This window comes from Microcaecilia unicolor, chromosome 1, assembly GCF_901765095.1.
Source record: "Microcaecilia unicolor chromosome 1, aMicUni1.1, whole genome shotgun sequence".
Classification (NCBI taxonomy): Eukaryota; Metazoa; Chordata; class Amphibia; order Gymnophiona; family Siphonopidae; genus Microcaecilia; species Microcaecilia unicolor.
The window spans coordinates 622,115,904-622,142,313 of NC_044031.1; the positions used below are offsets into that span (position 1 = coordinate 622,115,904).

Here is a 26,410-nt window from a genome sequence, read left to right on the forward strand (position 1 = left end):
GAGCCCAGACGTTCATGGTGAAGGTGAAGCAGTACATAGTCTAAGCTTCTTGAGTATTATATGCTAGTATTGAGGCTTAGCTATAAGTATGTTCAATGACCTCGCTCTCTCTCTCTCTCTCTCTCTCTCTCTCTCTCTCTCTCTCTCTCTCTCTCTGTCCCCCTTCTCCACAGAGCTTCCTGTACCTGATGAACTGAGGAGCCCCCTCAAGATCCAGCGTGAGCAGAATCGTGACTTACATTTCTTCCCACCTGAGTATGGATGTAAGTTCCCTCTCTTGGTCTGGAGAGGAAGGTCAGATTTTGGAGGGATTGGGAGAAGAAAGTCAGGTTCTGTAAGGCTCTAGAGCAGGCTTGTCTAAACTTTGGCCTGCAGGCCAGAATTTGGCCCACCAACTTCATTTTTGTGGCCCACAGAAGCTCAGTGGAAATGGATTCCTTCATCTCCCCCCACCGCAACTGTCTAACCGCAAGCTTGAGCTGCGAGGCACCGAATGTTCGGTTGGTCTCGCGGTATCAAATCTCATGAGATTTGAAATCATGGGACCAACCCGAACTTGTGGCATCAAGCAGCTCAAGCTTGTGGTTAGAAAGAGACACTGCAAGGGAGCAGGGATCCCAACGGAGGAATTTGCACTGAAGCCAAGGTACACAAGTTCCATAAATGATAAATATGTCTGCTGTGCCTCTTCAGATTCCTTTTTAGTGAGATGCTACTACATTTCATATTTTGGTCTTTGTGGGAACTCCTTATGAAAAGAAAAAACAGCAATAATTATATGTCATGCAACTTATTGCTCCACCTGAAGTAGAGTCATTTTCCAATTGTTCTACTATAATTTTTCAGTGGAAAAAAATCTACAAGGAGGGATTCATTACCAGAGACTAGAAGGGGTAACTGCAAATGTGATAGCTACATGGAACAGGTTCCCAGCAGAGTTGTTGAGGGCAAACCCAGTGCTGGAATCCAAAAAGGTATGGGACGGGCACAGAGGACCATCTGTGGTGAGATGAAATTTTAGAAATCAGGTAGGGTCTGCAGTGCAAGAGCGCATAAGGAAAAGGAGAAGACAAGGTGGGCCTGGTGGTTTCCATTTGTTCCTAATTTCTCTGTTTCTGTTTTAATGCTTTTGTGGTGATAAGGTAAAAGAAGGAAAGTCATATTTAATCAAAGTGGGGAAAAAAACCCTATCGAATTGAAAGCTAATCAAGAGAAGAAAAGGTTTTAGGCCTAGTTAAAAGAGCACCCTATTCTGCAGATAAATTATCACCACGTGGGAGGAAGTGACGTCACGGAGCTGAATGGCCGCTTAGACTACTAGCTCCCGAGCTTCCCTACCTTTTTACAGCTTTAAGCGCTATATTATCCTTTGATATTACAACTGCACGACGCCCAGAGGCTTACCCGCGGACCGGGGTGCAAAATGAGTAAGAAAATCTCAGCGATCCCACGGGACAGCGAGCGGGCGGCAGTTCGAAAATCAGCACGGGGTTCATCGCGCCATGCTTCCCCCGGGGCGCGCGAGTCCTCGGGGTCTGACTCTGGCTCTTCACATGCAGAGCGAGGTGAGCGCGCGGCTAAATCTAAGAGCCCACAGGATTTGACAAAGTGCTTAGAGGCAATACGTGCAGAAATTCGCGCTTCAAAAAATGAGATTCTGGAGCACGTGGACGCGCTCAGCGTTGACCTGCGAGAACTTGGAGGCAGAGTGGAAACGCTGGAAGAGCGAGTGGACGAGCAAGCGGACAAGCACGAGGCAATGGAAGTGAGCATGGCTAAATTAACTGCACAAGCCGAAGATCTGCAGTACAAATTGGACGACATTGAGAACCGCGGACGTCGCCAGAATCTTCGATTTCGGGGAGTGCCGGAAAATGGCGACAAGGAAAATGTTCCAGTCATGGTGCGGGCCCTATGTGCGCAACTCATGGGTGACAACTTTGACGCTGAATCGCTGGGAATAGATCGTGCCCACAGAGCTTTGGGTAAACCCAAAGATAACAAGCCGAGAGACATTGTAGTGCGCTTTTCCACCTATGCGGGTAAAGACCAGCTCTGGCAGAAAGCTCGTCAGAATCCTGTTTTACAGTATAAGGATGCCCGAGTTTACATCTTTCAAGACCTCTCTTTGTTTACCTTAAACCAAAGGCGAGCAATGAAGCCAGTACTCAAAATTTTGTTAAAAGAAAAAATTGCATACCGATGGGCCTTCCCCTTTGCGATATGCTTCGACCTTAAAGGGGAGCAACATCGTTGTCGTTCGGTGGGAGCTGCGTGGAAACACCTGCACGAGGCTGGATTAGCCCTTAAGGAATCTTTACCAGTGGCGATGGCTTCCTCTACTAAGAAACGGCTCCAAAAGTGGCAGACAGTGGAAAATGCAGCGAGGAGCCAACCTTGAGACTGGTAGTCTGAACTGGTTTGATAAGAGTTTGATGGCTGTTAACATGCAAAGGGTACTTGACTTTGAAAATTTGAATGTTTTCTTGAGTTGCTTTTGCAACACATATTGAAATGTATGAGAAAGGAGAAGGATAATATAAAGGTGAAAACTAAAGGTAGGAGGGGGGAGGCGGGCGGGGGGTTTGAGGGGTATGAGTTTGGCTCCTGGGTCATTGTTCCTCTGCTATCCCATTCAGTGGCTTAGTGCGCTGTTTGGTGGGGGGTTGACAGGGAGGAGGGGAGGATTGGGAGGGTGGGTTTGGGCAAGTAACGGGGGGAGAGCTAGGGGGGGTGGGGGGGGAGTTCAAGGGAAAAAAGGGGATTGTAGGCAGCTAAACTCTTTTTTATCCAGCGAGTGTTCCATATACAGTGAGGTAGATGGTTGACTTTAAAATTCTCACATATAATATCAAAGGTTTAAACACCCCATTTAAAAGGCATTCCTTATTTAAGGAATTACAACTAATGTGTCCCCAAGTGGTATTCTTACAAGAAACTCATTTTCATAAAAAGCATGAGTACCTGTTGACCTCATTACAGTACCCAAAAATTTTTCATGCTTCTGATATTAAAGGTGTCAAGAAAAGGGGAGTGGCCATTATGTTCCACAAAAATGTACAGATGCAACTTCTGCACTCCAAGAGGGATGCTGAGGGTCGTTTTCTATTCCTGCATGTTATGCTGGACAGTAAGGAATATACGCTGGCAAGTGTTTATGCTCCAAATGAGCGGCAGGAGCGATTTTTCTCGCACCTTCAGAAGGAGTTGCAGAAATTTGCTCGGGGCATGGTGATAGTGGCGGGAGATTTTAATGCTACTATGCAACCTAGGTTGGATAAGACCGCTGCACCATCCTCCAATGATTATAGAATTTCTAAAGCTTTGGGGAACTTTGTAGAGACTATGGGACTTTACGATGTATGGAGACTAGACCACTCGGGGACAAGGGACTATACATTTCATTCACATGTGCACTTCTCCCACTCCCGACTGGATTATGTTTTTTTGGATAAGGGTTTGTCAGAAGGGGGAGGGGGATCATTCATAGGACACACTACCATTTCAGACCATGCCCCTGTTTGGGCAATAATTCCTTCATTGAAGGAAGAGATGCGAGATAGAAGGTGGACTTTTAACAACTGTCTACTACAGGACCCAGAAATTGTAACTAATTTTCGCTCTGTGTTGAAGGAGTACTTTGATCTCAACTTGGATTCAGGGCCAGCTTTGGGTATAGTGTGGGATGCATTTAAAGCTGTATCTAGAGGTTACTTTATTAAATGTGCCAGCCAGCGCTCTAGAACCCATAAAGTGAGATTAGCTCAGTGTATGGAGCGGTTAGGTGCGCTGGAGGACAGGTATAGGGCCTATGGCTCAGTAGCTGACTTCCGCAAACTGCAAGCAATACGACTGGAGCTGGCAGCCTTACACGATGAGAGCTTGCAGTTTGTTAATGCACGTCTGCGACAAGTTCATTACGAATTTACAAATAAACCAGGCAGGATGCTGGCCACTAAGTTAAGAAAGATGAGGGCAGACAGACATATCTTGAGAATGAAAGACGATAGGGGTACCATGTTGCACACCTCAGACAAGATTAGGGAGCGTTTTGCTCTTTTTTATGAGAATCTCTATAAGGAGGATGCTGCTGTACAGACTGAAGCCATTGACCAATATTTGGCAGATCTGGGTATGTCGGTGTTAACTGACTCACAGAAGAGAGAGTTGGAGGCTCCGGTGACAGTGAAGGAGGTAACTCGAGTTATTAAAGCGCTGCCGACGGGGAAGGCACCGGGATTAGACGGATTTACCAATGAGTTTTTTAAGCTTTTTGGGGGGGAATTGGCGCCCTATTTGATGTTGGTTATTAATGCGGTGCGAGATGGTGCGCCATTCCCGAAGTCAATGATGGAGGCGTGGGTGGCGGTGATACCAAAGCCAGATAAAGATATTACTGAGTGTGCCTCATATCGCCCCATTTCGATTCTTAATACAGACGTAAAAATCTTGGCAAAGGTGTTGGCAAACCGCTTGGGTGATATGTTGCCTAGCTTGGTGCACCCTGATCAAGTTGGTTTCGTAGCAAATAGACAGGCCTTGGACAACATCCGTAGAACGTTGGACCTACTCTTTGCAGCTCGGTCGAGGGCCTTGCCAGTGGTATTACTGGGGTTGGATGCGGAGAAGGCCTTCGACCGAGTTCACTGGGGATATCTGGATAAAGTATTGAACAGAGTGGGAATTGGCCCCTATTTCAGAACTTGGATTCAAGCATTATATACCTCGCCACAGGCCTGTGTACGAGTAAATGGTGGTAACTCGGAGATGTTTGGCCTAGGCCGAGGCACTCGCCAGGGATGTCCTCTGTCGCCTCTGCTGTTTGCGCTGGTGATGGAGCCCTTGGCGGTTGCTATTCGGGAGAACGTTGATATTACTGGAGTGAGGGTGAGGGCTAAGGAATATAAGATTGCTTTATTTGCGGACGACGTGCTCTTATCATTAACTAATCCGATAATTTCCCTTCCAAATTTAATGAAAGAGATAGGGGCCTATTCCAGGATATCTGGCTATAAACTCAACGCGAGTAAGTCTGTTGGGCTGGCTGTGGGGATATCGCTGGAGCGATTGGAGGCGTTGAGGGCCTCCTTTGCCTTTAAGTGGACAGACCGGGACATTAGATACCTGGGGGTACAGATCCCAGGGAACCTAGCAGATCTATTTGCAGTAAACTACCCGGCTCTTCAGAAAGAGGTCCTGAGGGATTTAGAAAGGTGGAATTTGATGGATCTTTCCTGGTTAGGGCGAATAGCAGCACTTAAAATGAACATTTTGCCCCGTTTGCTGTACTTATTTCAGGTACTGCCGTTGCGTGTCCCCAGGGCATTCATATCTAAGCTTCAGGATAGCCTGATCCGTTTTGTCTGGCACCAGAAACGACCACGTTTGCCAAGAGCCTTCCTGTATAAACGTAAGCGAGATGGAGGTCTTGGAGTGCCCAATCTGTATTGGTACTACTGTGCTGCGCAGGCTAGATCGGCTGTGGAGTGGTTCCGAAGGGCAGATCATAAACTGTGGGTCCATCTTGAACAAGATCTAATAGGTACACGTAGGCTGGGGCACTTGATGTGGCTTCCGGGTAAATATAGGGGACAAGTTGACCGGTTTCCGCCTATGATGCAGGCTACATTTTATTACTGGGACCGAATGTTCCGGGAGCGCCGGCCTCCAGTATCTGGACTGGCCCCGATCGTTGACAATCCCCTGTTTGGTCCGGGAATGGGGAACACAGTTTTCCGTAAGTGGGCTGCTTCGGGAGTGGAAATGTTGGGGCAACTACATGTAGGAGAACAATTAGTGCCCTTTGAGATGTTGATGGCGGATTATCGGCTTCAAACCAGTGATAAATTTGCTTATGGGCAATTGATACATTTTCTGAAAGAGCCTGCTTATGTGGAGTGCCGGAGGCGAGAGGTTCATCCTTTAGAGGAAGTGTGTGTGGACTCTCGCAGTACACGTGGACTGATAACTTATCTATACGGTTACTTGGGGACGCATCTAAAACCCTCCCACTTACATCGTAGACGATGGGAACAGGAGTTGAATTTTACATTACCGGATGCGGATTGGTTGCAATTGGAGAAGTGCATCTTAAAATCCTCTATAGCAGTGGCTGTTAAGGAGAACTCGCTTAAGGTATTCTATAGGTGGTATCTTACTCCGGTACGTTTGCACCACATGTTCCCTAGAGTAACTGCGAGTTGCTGGAGAAATTGTGGAGGAGTTGGGACGATGGGCCACATTTGGTGGTCCTGTCCTAAAGCTACGGCTTACTGGAAGGGAGTTCGATCTCGCCTTCAGATCTGGCTGGGCAGATCTGTGCAGTGGCATCCCTTAATTTTCTTGCTGGGCCAGAGACCCATGGGCTTAACGGGTAACCAATGGTTTATGATGAGAGGGTCCTTGCAGGCAGCTCGTATAAACCTGGCAAGAAGTTGGAAATCCCCGCTAGTACCCTCATTGGTGGGTTGGATAACAAAGGTGCATTATATATGTGAGATGGAGCGCTTGACAGCAGTTAAAAAGAAAACCCTGCCTAAATGGGAAAATGTGTGGAGACCTTTTTTGAATGCTTGTTCTGGATAATTAGTTGATTGATTTGGTAGGGTGGGAGGGGGGGAGGTAGGGGTGGAGGGAGGGGAGAAGGGGGGATTAAGGCCTCAATAGGGTAGTAGAATAGGGGACTTATATCTTATAAACTGTTAAATCCTGAAGTAAAATTGGATGATGGAATAATGCTGTTATCTTTTGTTCTTGTAAGGTATTTTGCTATATTTACTGCAAACTTGTTATGGTGTGAAAAGCTGCGCATTGTTCTTGGTTTGCTTTGTCTTATCGACACCTAATAAAGACTTCTATAAATTAAAAAAAAAATTATCACCACGTATACTGAATCATTCTTAGCATTAACATCTTCATTCTGTGTTGCTTTTCCCATTGACCTAACACTGTTGAGACCCCTTCTTCCTAAGATATGTTTTGTGCTAGAGGCCTATACTAGTGAAACACTTAATATCTCTTGTGTGCTATGTGTTTAGTTGCTTCTTGGGTAGCTTTTGACAGAATTCAGTTCCAAAAAAAGATGAGGATGCAAGAGGGGAGACTGCAGAGTAACCTTGAAATATATTTTCACAGAAAGGGTGATAGATTACTACTACTACTACTACTATTTAGCATTTCTATAGCGCTACAAGGCATACGCAGCGCTGCACAAACATAGAAGAAAGACAGTCCCTGCTCAAAGAGCTTACAATCTAATAGACAAAAAATAAATAAAGTAAGCAAATCAAATCAATTAATGTGAACGGGAAGGAAGAGAGGAGGGTGGGTGGAGGCGAGTGGTTACAAGTGGTTACGAGTCAAAAGCAATGTTAAAGAAGTGGGCTTTCAGTCTAGATTTAAAGGTGGCCAAGGATGGGGCAAGACGTAGGGGCTCAGGAAGTTTATTCCAGGCGTAGGGTGCAGCGAGACAGAAGGCGCGAAGTCTGGAGTTGGCAGTAGTGGAGAAGGGAACAGATAAGAAGGATTTATCCATGGAGCGGAGTGCACGGGGAGGGGTGTAGGGAAGGACGAGTGTGGAGAGATATTGGGGAGCAGCAGAGTGAATACATTTATAGGTTAGTAGAAGAAGTTTGAACAGGATGCGAAAACGGATAGGGAGCCAGTGAAGGGTCTTGAGGAGAGGGGTAGTATGAGTAAAGCGACCCTGGCGGAAGATGAGACGGGCAGCAGAGTTTTGAACCGACTGGAGAGGGGAGAGGTGACTAAGTGGGAGGCCAGCAAGAAGCAGATTGCAGTAGTCTAACGAGAGGTGACAAGGGTGTGGATGAGGGTTTTGGTAGAGTGCTCGGAAAGAAAGGGGCGGATTTTACGGATGTTGTAAAGAAAGAAACGACAGGTCTTGGCGGTCTGCTGGATATGAGCAGAGAAGGAGAGAGAAGAGTCAAAGATGACCCCAAGGTTTCGACCTGAGGAGACAGGGAGAATGAGAGAGCCATCAACAGAAATAGAAAACGGGGGGAGCGGGGAGGTGGGTTTGGGGGGGGAAAATGAGAAGCTCGGTTTTGGTCATATTTAATTTCAGGTGGCGTTGAGACATCCAGGCAGCAATGTCAGACAAGCACGCTGAAACTTTGGTTTGGATGCAAGGTGAGATATCAGGGGTAGAAAGGTAGATTTGGGAGTCATCAGCATAGAGATGGTAGGAAAAGCCATGGGATGAGATTAATGAACCAAGGGAAGAAGTGTAGATAGAAAAGAGGAGGGGACCAAGAACAGAACCCTGAGGTACGCCGACAGGCAGAGGGATAGAAGTAGAAGAGGATCCACCAGAGTGAACACTAAAGGTGCGGAGGGAGAGGTAGGAAGAGAACCAGGAAAGGACAGAGCCCTGGAATCCAAGTGAGGACAGGGTATCGAGAAGTATGCTGTGATCGACAGTGTCAAAAGCAGCGGAAAGATCAAGAAGAATGAGGATGGAATATTGACCTCTGGATTTAGCCAGTAATAGGTCATTGGAGACTTTAGTAAGCGCAGTTTCGGTTGAGTAGAGAGGGCGAAAACCAGATTGTAATGGGTCAAGAATAGCATGTGAGGAGAGAAAATCAAGGCAGCGGCGGGTGAACAGCACGCTCAAGTAATTTGGAGAGAAAAGGAAGGAGGGAGATGGGTCGGTAATTAGAGGGACAAGTAGGGTGAAGTGAAGGCTTCTTAAGGAGAGGTGTGACCACAGCATGTTTAAAGGCAGCAGGGACAGTCGCAGTGGAAAGTGAGAGGTTGAGAATGTGACAGATAAAAGGAATAAGAGTAGGAGAGATGGCATTAAGAAGGTGGGTGGGAATGGGATCAGAGGAACAGGTGGTACATTTTGAGGAAGAAAGGAGAAGTGTAGTTTCCTCAATAGTAACTTCAGGAAAGGAGGAAAGGGAATGAGGGGAAGGAGAGAGAGGGGAACAGACTAGTGGAGGGAGAGCTGGTGAGGTAGAGAAAGCAAGGTTTATCTTTTGAACCTTGTTGTGAAAGAATTCAGCAAGGGTCTGAGGAGATAATGAAGGGGGAGTTGGGGGAGGGGGCACCTTGAGGAGAGAGTTCAATGTGGTGAAGAGAAGTCGAGGATTAGAGCCAAGAGAGTTGGTCAGTTGGATATAATAATCCTGTTGGCACGTAAAAGAGCAGATTGGAAGGAGGTCAGCATGAACTTAAAGTGTAAGAAATCAGCAAGGGCCCGAGATTTCCGCCAGAGGCGTTCGGGCGGAGCGGGTACAGGAACGTAGGTAGCGGATATTAGAAGTCAGCCAAGGTTGGGGTTTTGTACGCCTTACAGGGCGGGTCATCAAAGGTGCAAGAGTGTCTAAGGCAGAGGATAGAGTATTGTTGTAAGAAGAAACAGCCTCGTTGACAGACGTGGATGGTGCCACAGTAGAGAGGAGGTTTGAAACATGGGAGGATAGAGATGAAGGGTCAATATCGTGAAGATTCCTAGATAAATTAGATAGGATAGGATGGGACTGGGAGGGAGGAGATTTAAGTGTGAAAGTTATAAGATGGTGATCAGAGGAGGGATGATCAGAGGCAAGGAAACTAGAAGGTGAACAGTTGGAGGAGAAGATGAGATCAAGACAGTGACCATTTTGATGAGTGCGGGAGGTGGAGCATAGTTGGAGATTAAAGGATGACGTTAAAGCGAGTAACTTGAAAATATAAGAGTTGGAAGGATCATTAGCAGGAATATTAAAGTCACCAAGGATGAGAGAGGGGGAGGAAGGATCATGGAAGAAGGCAAGCCAGGCGTCAAAGTCACTGAGAAAGGATGAAAGGGACTTATCAGGGGGACGATAAATGACCGCTATTCGAAGAGGCAGAGGAGAGAAAAGGCGGATAGAGTGGACTTCAAAGGAGGAAAAACAGTGAGATTGAGGTGGAAGAAGGGGTTGAAATCTGGAGGAGGGAGAGAGAAGTAGTCCAACACCGCCCCCACGGCCAGCAGGGCGAGGAGTATGCGAGAATAGATAACCGCCATGGCACAGGGCTGCGACTGAGGCAGAGTCATCAGGGCAGAGCCAGGTTTCTGTTATGGCGAGCAGATGGAGGTGACGCGAGATAAAGAGGTCCTGGATATAGGGGAGTTTGTTACAGATAGAGCGGGCATTCCATAGGGCGCAAGAGAAGGGCAGAGAAGAGGAGGGGAGTAGAGGAATAGAGATGAGGTTAGAGAGGTCACGGTGAGATCTGTAGAGTTTGGATAATAGTTGGTGAGGAGGGCCAGGATTGGGATTGATGTCACCAGCTGAGAGTAAGAGAAGGAGTAAAAGAGAGCGGAGGAGAGTAGGAGAGGTGTGGCCACGAAGGCGTCGAAGGCGAGAGGTATTTAGGTGGAATGGATTGACTTTTCATTGGAGGTAACAGTGATAAAAGCATTCACAGAATTGTAGAAAAGCCTGGGATTAGCTCAGGGGATTTCTAATTATGAACTGGATCAAGCAAATGCACTGGATGTGGTTTACTTGGATTTCAGCAATCTTTTGATATTGTCCCGTACAGCAGGCTCATAATTTAAGTGACTGCCTACATTTCTGAAACACTATGCTTTGTAATGCATGCAACCACCATTCAATCAATTAGAGTAGGTCATAAGCAGGGGCAATGGGCAATCATAAACTGATCATGACTAGAATCCCAACACTCAATTTAAATTTATACGTTCAACAAAGCACCGTTTCTAGCCTGAAACCTTTTCAACGAGTCATCAGTGGCAACTTGTTTCACATGAGTAATAACTCATGACTTGCATCTCTTTTCATTGATTCCTAATATTGCCTGAATTACTTTTTAATATAAATTATCGTCCAGATTTTATGGTGATTAACTTGCGTTTAAGAATCCTCTACATCTGATCAAACAAGTTTATTGAATCACTTTTAGTCAATTCTACTTTTCATGCAACAAGGAGGAAAAGGCTTCAGATGCTTGGCAGTTCTTTATGATTTTTTTTCAATTTGCCGTGCGAACTTCTTCATTAGCCAAACAACCTCCTATGTTGCATCTCTTTCTTATTGTTTCTTTTTCTTATTCTTTAAAAAAAAATTTCATATTCCTCCTATATACAGTTCATTCTTCTATGTTATTCTTATCTGACCACTGTTTTATTTATTTATTGCATTTGTACCACACATTTCCCAGCTTTTTGCAGGCTCAATGTGGCTTACATAATACCGTCAAAGGCGTTTGCCCAGTCGGTGGATAGCAAATACAAAGTTGTATAGTGATCGTATGAGGTATAAGTGGAGGGTCAGAATGGATGAAGATTGCGTGTTGTCCTGTTCGATCATAGTCATGCTTTCATATCTTAAGGACACTAAAGTCACTTAACTTAATTTGAATGCTCTTGATGTCGGTTTGCTTAACAGAGCGCCTCCGTTTCACCGCTGCTTCTTCAGGATTCAAACCACTCAGCATGTATTCATTTGTGTCCCCAGTTTATGTAACAATTAATAAAAACACTACAAATGTATCCATCAAATAACTAAAGGCATCAGTACTCATGTTGGAAGTATACTGTTTCTCTCTTCACAGTGTCTGCTCTATCATTAAACATAGCGCCGGCATGAGGGATGCTATCTTATCTGAAACAGCTGACTGTCAAAACCAATCAGAACGCTGTTTGTTACTGGCATCACAAAAGGGAAGCCCAATCAAGTTCTAAATTTAACTGTTTTGGCAACATAGTTTGGAGCATAAAGATCCAGCGTTGCTCCTTACAATTCAAAATCTGACTGAAATTCAGGCAATATTAGGAACCAACAGGGCGTTTTTTGAGGGGGTACTTGGGGGTCCTGAGTACCGGCACTTTTCCATTGCCTGATAAAATTGACCCATGTCCCAAAGTTTTAATGAATGAGCTCAGGATGTACACACCAATTCTGCCTTATCATAGATTCTGTTACTGGTTGCAGGGGGCCTGGTTATTGTGGGGTGAGTCCCTCGGTGATCACCCCACACCTGAAGGGTGGCCTGGCATTTGAATACCTTTGAGTACCGACACCTTTTTCGTTAGAAAAAACGCTCTGGGAACCAATGAAAAGAAAGGCAAGTCATGAGTTGTTACTCATGTGAAACAAGTTGCACTGATGGCTCATTGAAAAAGTTTCAGGCTACAAATGGTGCTTTGTTGAATGTTTAAAATTAAATTGAGCGCTGGGATTCTTGTAATGCATGCAAAGCACAGTGTGAGGCGTTGTGCTGCTCAGGTGACCCAAATAGGTCTTTATTAATGTTTAAGACAACAACTTGTTTTACCTGTACCTATTTTAAAGTTTTGGCTCACTACTGTGGGCAATGGGTTTAGATAGCACAGCTATGTAATGCTGACAGTTCCAGAAATCACATTAACTTGGCTAAACCCATGAATGAGAGGACCCCCCAAAAAATGTTACAGTTTTGGTTTGTTTCCAAATAAAATGGATGTTTGTAGGGAAAAAAGGAGCATGAAAACATTTTGATAATGGGCTGTTGAAGGTAGGAATGTTGAATTTTAGGACTGTTCATATATTTCTTTCAATTTTATTGTATTTTGTTACAATTTTTTTTAATAAGTAAATAATAAATAATGTGTAATTCAGATTTCATTCTGGGTGTTCTCAATGTGAGAATTCGAGGGCATGCTCATATTTTGGCCCTCCAAACGTTACAAAATATGAATGTGGCCCTCAATAGAAAAGGTTGAACAAGGTTGCTCTAGAGGTTTTGCAAGAGGTTTGGGGGATTCAGAAGAGCAGAAGGGCAGGACTGGCTGCATTAAGTGGAGTGTTACCATTGGTCTGTGATCTCTTTGGCCAGGCCGAATTGCTGAGTTCTCTTTTCTGAAGCGCATTTCTTACATTCCAGATGTGGCAGATAATCCAGCAGTGGACATTTTTCTCCTTTGGAATGTGTGCTTGGAGGTAAGGAAACTAAAGAACAAGCTTTCAGATCAGCTATCTGTACTCTCCGTGAAGCGCATTATCTGTTGCTCCAAAATCTGCTCCATACTATCAATCCTTGAATTTTCGCTCCTTCTTCAATGAGCTCACTTTCCTCTGTGGGCTCACACCCTTCTTCCCTGTATTAACAGCAAATAAGTCAGTTCGTCTATAAACACATAGCAAATGGGGGCAGATAAGGACCACATTCTCCATCTGCTAGGCACATAGCTTTGGCAACATCTCAGACCAGCCAATCCCAGACTTCATTCACACATCCCTGCATCTAAGGCACAGCTGTGTGTATGCCAGCCTTTATACACCCACAGCTAAAGATCATCTGTGCTTATCCCAGGCTTTACCCCTCACTCCCCCACAGCTAAGGATCCTCTGTGCTTTGTCCCCGTGTCATTTTCTACTTTGAAGCCTGTTAATGAACTGGACTTTTATTTATGTTTGAGTGATGCAGACAACCATATTTTGAATTTTTGGAAAAACACGCAAACATGCTGGCCACAACTAGTAATATTTGTAAGGGGGATCCTGTACATCCTGCTACCAGCACATCTTCTAAGAAGACATCTTCTATTGCAGGAAGGACTGTGGAAGACAGGAGAGCTAGACTGAATCTTGAGATTGTTGATGACTTCTTATTCATCCACAGTTTTAAAAATCATAACAGTGCTTCATAGGGCATATTTCTGCCCTCTAGGGCATACAGAACGGGTTGTATTTTGTACCCCTGGACATTTTAACAGGGTGGATTAGGATTCCTTGGGGTAGTAGAAATCAGCTATTGTTGGGGTTGGAAGGGTAGAGAGTAGTTGGTGAGAAGGGTTATTATAGCTGCTGTCTGTTATTGTTTTCTATTTGTAATTTATACACAACAGTTGTACAAAATATTGTTCCTATTTATACTTTAATAAAAAGATTTAAATATAAAATCATAATTGTTTGAGGCTTCTGCAGGTGAGGACAGAGCCCATGGGGATGGGGCAGGGACAGGGGCAAAACCTGCGGGGTTGGGACGGGGACTGAGACGGAGATAGGGCCTGCAGGGATGGGGTGGGGGTCGGAGACAACCTGCCGAGATGGAGTGGACATGGAGACAGAACCCACAGGGAGAGGGACGTACTTTGTCCCCGTGTCATTCTATAGCTCACACCCCATGAGATCCAGTGGCAGCATCCTCCACTTCTGCATATGCCCCCTCCTGTGGCGCACACGCACTGTGGCTCTGCACATCTGGGCTGACATCAGGGCCTGAAGCACTCTTTAGGAAACCCAGTCCTGCTTTTCAATGCCTTCTCAACAAGCCAATCTTGTTCCTGCCAGAATCATGTTCCTGGTTCCTGCTGAAGCCGAGCCTTGTTCCTGCCTAGCCTAGCCCCAGAGTTCCAGCCATACCAGCTCCTGCTTTAGTCTCTTTTCATAGGCCTTGGAGATGATCTGTCTGCCACAGTTGGCCCTGTGACCATGGTCCAAGGGCTCACTACCCCAAAATATGACTCCAAGGATCCTCATTACAGACTTTACCCCTCACTCCCCCCCAGCTAAGGATCCTCTGTACTTATAGCTGAGTTTACCCCTCACCCCCCCCCCCCCCTCCAGCTAAGGAGCCTCTGTGCTTATCCCAGGCTTTCCCCTCAACTCCTCACAGCTGACATTGTGCAGGAGATTTTATTTTCACTGCTGCCTGCACAGTCTGTGTCAGGAAAAAGATTTATTCTCTCTGCTTCTTAATGTGGGTCCAATTTTTCATAATTTTTGCCAGCAAAAAAATCTTTTCCTCGGCTGAAAAGGTGAGCCAGGGGATTTTGTTTCACATTGACCTAGTCCTAGTGGCAGAAAATGGTATAAGCTCTTTGCATAGGATGGGAAAAGTGCCCCGCCCATCATCTCCCTCTCTCTCTTCAAAGGAGAAATAAGCCCAGGGCAGGGGCGTAGCCAGACACCCAATTTTGGGTGGGCCTGGACCCAAGATGGTGGGCAGAAGAACCTGCCTCATCCACAGATGATGTGGTCTCTCCTCTCACCTGCATACCATATGATCTCTCAAATATCCTCCCTCTCCCGCATACCTTTTAAAAAGCAGATTTTCACTAGCAACGGGCAGCAACTAATACACACTGCTGATGTTGGCTCCATACCCTTCCCTCTGATGCAACTTCCTGTTTCCGCCTAGGCAAGAATACATCAGAGCGAAGGCTATGGGGCCGGTGCGAGCAGTATGCATCAGTCACTGCTCACTTCAGGCGAAGATCTGCTATTTACAAGGTATGCAGGAGGGACAGTTGTTGGGAGTTTTCGGCTGGTGGGGCTTGGGGATCCCTGCCAGCCACATTATAGCTATGCCAGGCCCACCCAAGCCCACCCTTGGCTATGCCACTGGCCCAGGGTGTCCCACTAGTAAATTTCTGCTTCCGTAAATCAGGCTCTGTGTTAACATTGTATGTTACAGTGTTGTAACAGTCATAGTTGTAGTTCTAGAGACATCAAATTGCGATACAAAAGTCTCACTGCCTGTTTACTGGTAAGTCTTTAAGAATCTAACTCAGCTATACAGCAGACTACTTTTAAGTGCCATTAATCAGCACTTCCCAAACTGTTGGTTGTGAACTGTGGATTGCCCTCATTGCATCTGGAGTTGCGACTTGGCCCAGAACTATATAGGCACATCATTCTGATGCTTCCCGGCGGGGTCAGTGGTGGATCACTGCTGCTGCAACCATGGAGTCACGGCCCAGAAAAGATTGGGAGGCGCTGCCATAAATCGCGTCCTAAGTTGAACACACTGAGGGCTAGATGCATCAACCAAACGTTAAAAAATCTAAATCGTAAAGTGCTTAACGAATTTGAAACAACGAAGAATGCACAAAAAAAACAGCTCAGAAATGTTCGGTGCGGTATTGAAAAGTACAATGTATCAAGCGTTCGTAATCCCCGTCGTTAATTTGTCCCTTAGCATGCGCAGAGCAGCCACAAACGTATTAAACCTATGTAGGTTGCTTACGTCAGACTGGGGCGTGCGAGGGGGGGATCGCGACCTGCAAGCCTTTTAGCTGTCTGATCTAGCAGAAGAGTGCAGTTGAAGATAACTCTAAAAAGAACGACCCTCGTAAATCCCCTTTTGTAACAAAAGACCTCTTTGCAGCTTGTTTACAGTACTGGGAAAATTGGCTTCAGGGGATAGCAGAGAGTGTTAATTTTCAAAGCTGTGGGAGAAGGGGAGAGACAGGATTTTTAAGCTGCAGGGAGAAGCAGTATGTTTTGTTTTGTAATGATGCAGGGGAAAGCGGAGAGCCATGTGTTTGTGTTTGTATCTCACTTTTCTTTTTAAACATGCTGGCTTGGATTTTTATGGTGCAGGGGGCAGCAGGGAGATGATAGCTCAGGCCTTAACGACAGGTCTGAGCGCACGTAAAATTTCTGACAGTAAATGATTCGTTGCAATCGTCAGTATGGTTAGTGCATTCCAAATTGTCCACATTTCAGTGGTATTTTCTCCTTTGCATTCCGTTTTCGTTAGCTGCTTGCTTCGTAGGAAAAAGGCCTTTAATGCATGCAACGGTTAGGAATTTCCTTCGTTAAAGGGTTGTTAAAGGGTCGTTAAGGTTTAGTGCATCTAGCCCTGAGACTCTAGATCAGAGAGATTACGCTACATAGCATGGATCTGTTCCATACTGTAGTCTTATAAAGCAGTAAAGTTAGCTCTCAAGTCATCACCTCTCTGGGTCTCAATTTCCAGAGTCTCTTTTAAGCTCTGAATCTGCCTGCCTAATGAGTCGTCCTTGTCTTGCTACTGCATAATCTCATGTACAAGGCAATGGGTTCTTTCCTCTAAGGCAGCTTTTAATTTTAATAATGCCTCCCATTCCTGGTGAGCTTCCTGGCAGTTCTGACACAGCTGAGAGCTGTTTTAAAGTCTCTGCTTCTGCAGCATGCTGTCTGTCTGTCTGAACCAGATCCCTGAATCAGACTTCATTCTGGTCCAGCTCTTGCAGCAGCCGCTGCCTTGCTATAGAAGGCCAGCCTTACTTTCTACTTCTGTGAGCTCATCCTGAGAAACAGTTATGTCATTCTGACGTTTTTCAGATAGTGCTTGTGCGCGAAGCAATGGCAGTGATAGTAACACTCTCTATCAAGTCACTTATCTCTACAAACTCTCCAAATCCCGACAGGCTCCCGTTTCGCTGAGGCTTTTCAAGGGATTGGAGTTGATGCAGACAGCGTGTAACCCTTTACAAATCGCCGCCGTCTCTGTAAAGGGTTACACGCTGTCTGCATCAACTCCGATCCCTTGAAAAAGCCTCAGCGAAACGGGAGCCTGTCGGGATTTGGAGAGTTTGCAGCATGCAGAGATAAGTGACATACAGAGTATTATTATTCACTGCCATTGCCTGTCATAATATGCATCAAAAATTTTTTAAAAGATTTAAAAAGAAAAAGATTTTTGCACAATTATGTGCGAAGCAAGGCATTTTGCAATTTATTCTTTAAAATGTTTCAAGTGCAAGCATAATCTGCTAACAACTCCACATGGAGTTTGGTTTTGCAGCAAATATATTACCCAGAATAGTGGAAAACGCCCTATCTGAACACACAAAGTCACCAGAATCAACCTTAGTAAGCTGCATTAATTTCTCAGGTTTTGTACAGCACAAACTAGCAATTTTATGTAACAAGAGGTTGTTCCTGATTGGTCTACTCTGCTAGATCCATTGCCATGGCAATAAAACATTAATCACAGAACTCATAATAAAATACAACCATTCTTATCAGCAAATGGCTCATGTGACGAGCACCCAACTGTCACTATCCTGGGGATGAGCTCCAAGTACTGTAGGGAGGTGTACAGTAGCTAGGGAATTACAGTGCAATCCGCTTAGGTGCAAGGGTCTGGGACCAAAGAAATATATGCAGTTAACCGGAGTGTGCACGTAACTGTTGTGACCCAAAGAAGTTGACATCTGATAATCATATGTACAGTACTGTTTATTATACATACAGTATACAGTCTCCGTTAACTGACGTTATACAGTCTCTGTTAACTGACGTTAGGCTTACTTGAAGTAATCAGTCATAGTCTTCTGTACACTATTGTGTCTGTGAGTTCCATAGACTACGTCTGCCAGACGGTAAAAATTGTCATAGCACTGACATCCAGTAGCCTCCAGATAGGTCCGCACGGTGTTAAGACTCTCCAGCACTCTTGCAAAAGTGACAGGAGGTTGTTCAATTTCGTCAGCATGTGCCTCGCTGCTCATTTCATCATCTGTTTCATCATCAGCCGTTGCCTGCGTGTAGACGCATATCTCAACATCAGTGCTGTCGTCAGCTATTTGTAGATCGTAATCAACAGCTACGTAGTGATGATACTCCTCTCCACATCCTTAACAAAGCTCGCCCATTTATAGCAGTTCACAATGGTTGCCTGTGTAACATGATTCCAGGCTTCTTTCTGCATATGTAGGGAATCCACAGTGATAGATTATGAGCCAGTTCAACAGCATGTTATCCTTGCCAGTCTGGTCATCCATAACGCTCATCAGACGACGTAGCACAAGAGCCCGATCATGTTGTTTGAAATTGGCTATTATGCCCTGATCCATAGGTTGGCTCAGAGAGGTGTGGAGGAGTGGCCTACTGGTTAGGGTGGTGGACTTTGGTCCTGGGGAACTGAGGAACTGAGTTCAATTCCCACTTCAGGCACAGGCAGCTCCTTGTGACTCTGGGTAAGTCACTTAACCCTCCATTGCCCCATGTAAGCCACATTGAGCCTGCCATGAGTGGGAAAGCACAGGGTACAAATGTAATAAAAAAAACAAATTTTAAAAAGAGGTAGTGTTTGGTGGCAGGAAGACCACCTTGATGTTAGACAGCCTGACATCATCACTGTGTGCAGCACAATTATCACAAAGCAACAAAATCTGATGCTTTTGTGCCTGCATTCTAGTGTCTAACTTCTTAGCCACTGGTGGTCTAGGGACCTGTTCTGGGCAGGAAAGAGCCCCCTCTTTCCTGCCCAGCACGTCTGCAGACTGTCTTTCTCCCTGGCACTGATCAAAATGGCTGCCGAGAGTTCAAGCAGTGACCATGCAAAACTTCCGCTGAAGTCTTGTGAGGCCGCCACTTGAACTCTCGGCAGGCATTTTGAATCGGCATCAGGAGAAAGACAGTCTGCAGACGTACTGGGAAGGAAAGAGGGGGCTCTTTCCCTGCCCAGAACAGGTCCCTAGACCACCAGGGTACCACACACTAATTTAAAGTAGAGGAGGGGAGGATAGGACACCCATCTGCCTGTCCGCCAGCCTATTTGTCCACAAATCCAGACAAACAGCCAGGCTGGCAAAACCTGCCCAGTTGCCTGGCCGTGTCCTCAAAATGAGACATGTCCTAGTAAAATCGGACATGTGGTAACCCTATGCAGGGCAGCGGCAAGACAGCGAGGTAGAAGCAGGAAAGTTGAAAGAAGACAACAGAGAGAGATGAAGAGATACACAGGTAGCGGGGCAAAGAGCAGGCAGTGTAATGCGATTAACACATTAAAAAGTTTTAATGTGAGTTAAAATTTTAAACGCATTAAAAATGTGTTAAATGTGCAGCCCTACCAAAAAAAGAATGTTAAAAATAGGTCTATAATTTCCAGTATCCCCAGGATCAAGGCCAAAATTTGTGTCTTCTGTATACTGTTCAGTTTAAGCGGTATATTAAAATTAATAAACATAAATATTTTGGCCTCCCTGCTCCTAAACTGCCCCTTTCCAGCAGTAGGAGGTAATGTAGAATGGACATGCCTATCCATCAGAAATTTGGAGGCCAGTATTATGGGTCCTGCAAGTAGGAGTTTCAAGTCCTCAAAAGGAGTCCAGGGAGCAGGAGTGACTGTGGTTACCCACAGGGGGCACTGCATAGCCAGGAAGGCTGCATCTTAGATCTTTGAGGGCAATTTTCAAAGCCATATCCATAAGTAAAACAGTACTTTACATCGACAGAACTGCACTGTTATAAAATTGTCATCACTTTTCCCACATACTTTTACCCGCTATAGAGGGAGGTATTCCAGGGGGCGGGGTTTAAAATTATGTGCATAAGTTTTGCATTGTCATTTTCTGGAGTAATTTTCAAAGTGGAAATACACTCATATGTTCAAATCCCCCAATCCACCTGCTTTGGCAACACATGTAAATTGTCGTGCCAATAAAGTTCTCTGAATCTGAATGTACTGTGTACCTAACCATAGGAAAGCTGCTTGCAACATTGGTTTTAGCCCAGTTTTGATTTGTTCACAGATGGCAGTCTTGGAGATTCAGTGTAATGGGGATTCTCGAGTCTCTCAACAAGCTATAACTCAAGCAGCACAGTCTGTGGAAGATGAAAACATGAGGGTAAGTGATTACAGAGTCACACAAAAGAGTGACCACCAAGGTCTGACACACACAGCTGCCAAGGGGGTCAGCCTCCCAAGCGGGAGATTTAGGGCCCGCCCATAGCTCCACCCTAATCTGCCCATAGCTCCTCCTAGAACTACCCACAGTTCTGCCCTGGCACAGCCTCCCTTTCCAGCGACAGTGGGAGATACCTTGTAAAACATTATTTCCTGCTGCCACGAGACCAGCGGCAGCAGGAGATGACGTTTAATGAAGCCATTTCCTGCTGTCCCTGGAAATGGAGCTGTTCAGCGGGAGATCCTGGCATTCTGGCGGGAGATGACTCACAAAAGCAGGAGTCTCGGGTGGGAGTGCGAGAGATGACTCAGAAAAGCGGGACTTGGCAGATCTGGACACACAGGAAAGCGGAGGATGACAGACACTGTGAGGCACAGCAGTGGGAGTGACACAGATCTAAACTGAATAAAATGCAATCTTGTGATGTCACACTGTTCCCCAGATTGCCTGCCGCTCAACAGCTATGTTATGTCACACCATCCCAGAGTTCAATGCTGCTTTCAGGGTTTGAAATATCAAATTATCGCGGTAAGGGCATGCGGATTACAGGCTCTGTGATGTCATACTATCCCCCATGTTCCCTACTGCTCATAGTCTTGTGATGTCATAGTGTGAAGTCAGACTATCCCCAGATCTACCTGCTGTTCCCAGGCTCTGTGATGTCACACTAACCCAGTAGTTCCTGCACATCATAGGCTCTGTGATGTCACACCCTCTGCAGAATTCAGTCTCAGTTGAACGCTCTGTGATGTCACAGTATGATGTCAAAACTGTCCTCACACTTACCTGCTGTTCCTAGGCTCTGTGATATCACACTAATCCAGGAGTTCCTGCACATCATAGGCTCTGTGATGTCATATTCCAGAATTCACTATTCAGTCTCAGTTGCATGCTCTGTGGTGTCACATTAGAGGGTGACAGAATTTCAGTTTCAGTTTGGCTGTGCAACCGGCCCAGAATCCGAGTTCAGGTTTTGGCCAAAACTTCCAGGGCATTTTCAGCCAAACCTCCCTACCATCACCACCTCTCCGCCACTGCACACATCCTCCCTTCCACCTCAACCCTCACCCCCCCCCCCCTCCCCGCCACTGCCAGCACCTAATGTAGCTTCTCTTCCTCCCTTCTGGACCCACCCATCAGCCAGCTCCCCCCTGCCCAGGCCTATCTTAGGCGATCTGGTGGTCTAGTGGTCTAATCGGAGAAAAAGCAATTCACAGTAACTCTCACCCCAGCCATCTTGAGATTGGAGCCAGTATGGACAGGAGCAATTTACAGTCACTCTAGCCTATACCAACTCCAATCCCAAGATGGCCACTGAAACTGCCGCTGAAGGTCATGGTGGCCATTTTGGTGGTGGAAATGGCCAGGGTGAGAGCAACTGTGAATCGTTCTTGCCCTGGTTTGGCCATTAGACCACCAGGGCGCCTAAGGTAGGGATGGGGGCGTGAGCTGGCTGTTGGGTGGGTCTAGGTGTGGGGAAGGGTGGCTGTGTGCAGTGGTGGTGAGGGGTGAGGCCTAGCCAGTTTCATTTTCTGCTTCGGTTTCTGCTGAAACTGAGCAGCCAATTTGTCACTGATTCGGTTTCAGCAGAAATCGACAATCCTGGGTCCAGTTGAGCTCTATGTCACACTATCACCAGGATCCTCCACGGTTCATTCTCCTTGATGTCACCTTATCAGCAGAGTTCCCTGTAAGCAGCAGCCTCTGTTATATTCTATATTGTATTCGTGGACATATTTTCTGATGATAATTAAATGATTGCATACTGATGTTGTTCTGGACTCTCCTGTCCTTCTGTCACTGTCTACAGGAGTTCATTCTGCAGTGTCTATCGCTGGAAGCAGACAAGAGACCAACAGCGCACAATCTCCTCTTCCACCGTGTGCTTTTGAGGTTCATTCACTGAAGCTCCTGGCTGCTCATTGCATCCTAAACAACCAATGTAAGTCATCCATGGAATGACAATAACTCTAAAAGTGATGCTGGTGCTTGCAGAGGAAAGCAGGAAAAAGGGAGCATGAGAGAAACATCCAAATGTTTGACAAGTTCAATAAAGCACAAGAAGGGGGAAGTTCCCATAGAAAATGTAATGATGTCACCAGTGTCTCCGGTGGCTCTGCTGACAGTGGGTTGATGAGGTCATACAGGATTGTGTTGTGTCTCAGACACTGGCTAAAATAAAACTTCATGAGCTCTGGTGTTCTTCATCTTCAGACTCTTGTTCTAGCTGTGTGCTGAGGTTCAAGGAAGGAGCACTTGATTACCTAGGAAGGAAAGTATGGAAAGGGCTCCAGAGAGCTCCACAAGAGAACTAGCTGAAAAAACTTGAAGGTTGACAGGAGAATTTGACACATAGGCCTTGATACATTACCTCAGGTTTTAAAGAAGGAGTTTCTGTTTGGAATCAGAGGGAGGACTGAAACTAATTTAAATGATAAAATAAAACAAATTAAATTTTTACAAGTAACCAAATTCAGTAAAACAGGATGTAAACCACAACAAAAACAAATTTAACAAATACTTTGAATAATTGATTTAATTCAGTACTTCTATTCCACCTACACCTTGGAGTTTAAAGTGGATTGCAGGAGGCATTGTGGTAAGTCAATCTAAACAGTGTGGCAAATCAAAAGGCCCTCCACGCTTCAGGAGGAGGGCCTTTTTTTTCTGTGGTAACCGGGCAGTCCTGCATGCTGCCCAGTTACTGCCGGGTTAGCACGGAAGCCCTTACCACCTCCTAAATAGGTGGCAGTAAGGGCTCCCCCAGGAAATGGCCACACAGCAAGTGGGTTCACTTACCGCAGGGCCATTTCCTTTAGAAAAACAATGCCTTTTATCTACCGCGGTAAAAGGGGGCCTCAGTGCGCAGTCAACTCGTGCGCCGACATCACCTCAGGGTCCTTTTACTGCAGCTTGGTAAAGGGGCCCTTAAGTCTCACAAAAGAAATTATACATTTACAGAGGTACCTAAGAAAAAAAGGTAGCCCTTAAAGATAAACTGCCCGATATTCAGCGCTTTTTAACCGACCTGGAATGGGCCCTAGCCACTTAAATAGCACTTAACTGGCTATCTGCAAATATTCAACGGGTGATAGCTGGTTGTCTACCGCTGAATATTCGTGGTCAGCACAGCAGATAACCAGATATATCATGCAGCTAAGTTTGGCAGCTGAATTGGGCCACCAAAATAACAGGCCTATCTTTGTCCAGTTTCAACTGAACCAGCCAGAGCCGAATATTGACTTGGCTGGTTAAATTAACCATCAAAAAATAGACCGTATATTCAATGCTGGTCACCAAAACAGCCGCCATTGAATATCCAGGCACAGCGTCGACTGCAGGAATTGGCCTGGCTAACTCCCATGGTCTGAATATTGGCCACCACAGCCTCTTTGTACATTACTAAAAACAACTTGTGCCTTTAATGCCTGGGCTTAGCCACGTTGAGATACAGTGGTGGAAATAAGTATTTGATCCCTTGCTGATTTTGTAAGTTTGCCACTGACAAAGACATGAGCAGCCCATAATTGAAGGGTAGGTTATTGGTAACAGTGAGAGATAGCACATCACAAATTAAATCCGGAACATCACATTGTGGAAAGTATATGAATTTATTTGCATTCTGCAGAGGGAAATAAGTATTTGATCCCCCACCAACCAGTAAGAGATCTGGCCCCTACAGACCAGGTAGATGCTCCAAATCAACTCGTTACCTGCATGACAGACAGCTGTCGGCAATGGTCACCTGTATGAAAGACACCTGTCCACAGACTCAGTGAATCAGTCAGACTCTAACCTCTACAAATGGCCAAGAGCAAGGAGCTGTCTAAGGATGTCAGGGACAAGATCATACACCTGCACAAGGCTGGAATGGCTACAAAACCATCAGTAAGACGCTGGGCGAGAAGGAGGACAACTGTTGGTGCCATAGTAAGAAAATGGAAGAAGTACAAAATGACTGTCAATCGACAAAGATCTGGGGCTCCACGCAAAATCTCACCTCGTGGGGTATCCTTGATCATGAGGAAGGTTAGAAATCAGCCTACAACTACAAGGGGGGAACTTGTCAATGATCTCAAGGCAGCTGGGACCACTGTCACCACGAAAACCATTGGTACACATTACGACATAACGGATTGCAATCCTGCAGTGCCCGCAAGGTCCCCCTGCTCCGGAAGGCACATGTGACGGCCCGTCTGAAGTTTGCCAGTGAACACCTGGATGATGCCGAGAGTGATTGGGAGAAGGTGCTGTGGTCAGATGAGACAAAAATTGAGCTCTGTGGCATGAACTCAACTCGCCGTGTTTGGAGGAGAGAAATGCTGCCTATGACCCAAAGAACACCGTCCCCACTGTCAAGCATGGAGGTGGAAATGTTATGTTTTGGGGGTGTTTCTCTGCTAAGGGCACAGGACTACTTCACCGCATCAATGGGAGAATGGATGGGGCCATGTACCGTACAATTCTGAGTGACAACCTCCTTCCCTCCGCCAGGGCCTTAAAAATGGGTCGTGGCTGGGTCTTCCAGCACGACAATGACCCAAAACATACAGCCAAGGCAACAAAGGAGTGGCTCAGGAAGAAGCACATTAGGGTCATGGAGTGGCCTAGCCAGTCACCAGACCTTAATCCCATTGAAAACTTATGGAGGGAGCTGAAGATGCGAGTTGCCAAGCGACAGCCCAGAACTCTTAATGATTTAGAGATGATCTGCAAAGAGGAGTGGACCAAAATTCCTCCTGACATGTGTGCAAACCTCATCATCAACTACAGAAGACGTCTGACCGCTGTGCTTGCCAACAAGGGTTTTTGCCACCAAGTATTAGGTCTTGTTTGCCAGAGGGATTAAATACTTATTTCCCTCTGCAGAATGCAAATAAATTCATATACTTTCCACAATGTGATTTTCCGGATTTAATTTGTGATGTGCTATCTCTCACTGTTACCAATAACCTACCCTTCAATTATGGGCTGCTCATGTCTTTGTCAGTGGGCAAACTTACAAAATCAGCAAGGGATCAAATACTTATTTCCACCACTGTAGATCCAGATCCTCTGTCCCAAAAGGAAATATCAACTTTCTTGAAGTACAGACTCAGAATCAGACTCAAGTCAAGTCAAAAAACAAACTCATTAAAGGATTGGCCCTTTCCTGGACCTCAAAGTTCAAAGATTCAAGGATCACAGAGATATCCAAAGCTATCTCTCAGAGGACTTATCTTTTCTGGAAGAAAGTAAAGTTTATTAAATGGAAGCATCATAGAATTTAACAAATTCAATACTTCCTGCAGATATTCCTAAAGGAGTCAACAATTTGTAGAAAGCTCAAAGATTCAAATGTCTTTGATTCTTCATCTGTTCAAGTTTCCCATAAATGATCATTTTCTCTTGAAGTAATGTATTAACGACCACTTTAGACTCCTTAACTTCTTGCTTGGTACTTTACATTGTCCTTGATGTTCTATAGCAAGGCTTTCCTGTTTCTGCACCAGCAACTCCCACAGTATTAACCAATAGTCATTTCAGTAAAACATTTCAATAAAAAAGCATCCAGTTTCACAAGCATAACCCAGATAGTCTAGAGGGTCAGTTCAGGTATCTGCCTTAGAGAGTTGCACAGGGACAGAAATCTTACCCGTCCCCGCCGGAATCTTACCTATCCCCGCAAGAATTTAACCCGATCCCCACCCATTCCCCGCAAAAATTTTAAGCTGTCCCCACTCAGTCTCACAAGAATTTAATGGTACATAAAAAAATGTTCCAGCTGGCTCTCTCAGTCTCTCTCTGGGTTTGAGCCGCAGCAGCGCAGGCAAGGAAGGAACAGAAGTTGGAACTTGGAACACTCTGGTGCACACAATGTAAGATTTGTCTCTGATTCACTGGCACTGTGTGCTGAGAGGTTGTCACATGCACGTGCCAGTAGGTCAGGTGACATCTGATTCTTGTGCCTGTGTCAGAGCTGAGGTCTACCACTCAGCCAGGAGCAGAGAGGATCAACAGTAACAT

General features: G+C 45.6%; 1 protein-coding gene across 4 annotated transcripts in view; it reads left to right on the forward strand.

Moving 5' to 3' along the window:
* NRBP2 (nuclear receptor binding protein 2) overlaps window positions 1–26,410 on the forward strand; it is a 247,184-nt gene that overhangs the window by 121,135 nt on the left and 99,639 nt on the right. For all 4 annotated transcript variants that reach the window (XM_030220357.1, XM_030220367.1, XM_030220360.1 and 1 more), the window contains exon 8: window positions 174–263. In XM_030220357.1, the coding sequence (XP_030076217.1) occupies window positions 174–263 (90 nt within the window). The remainder of the gene's footprint in view (window positions 1–173; window positions 264–26,410) is intronic.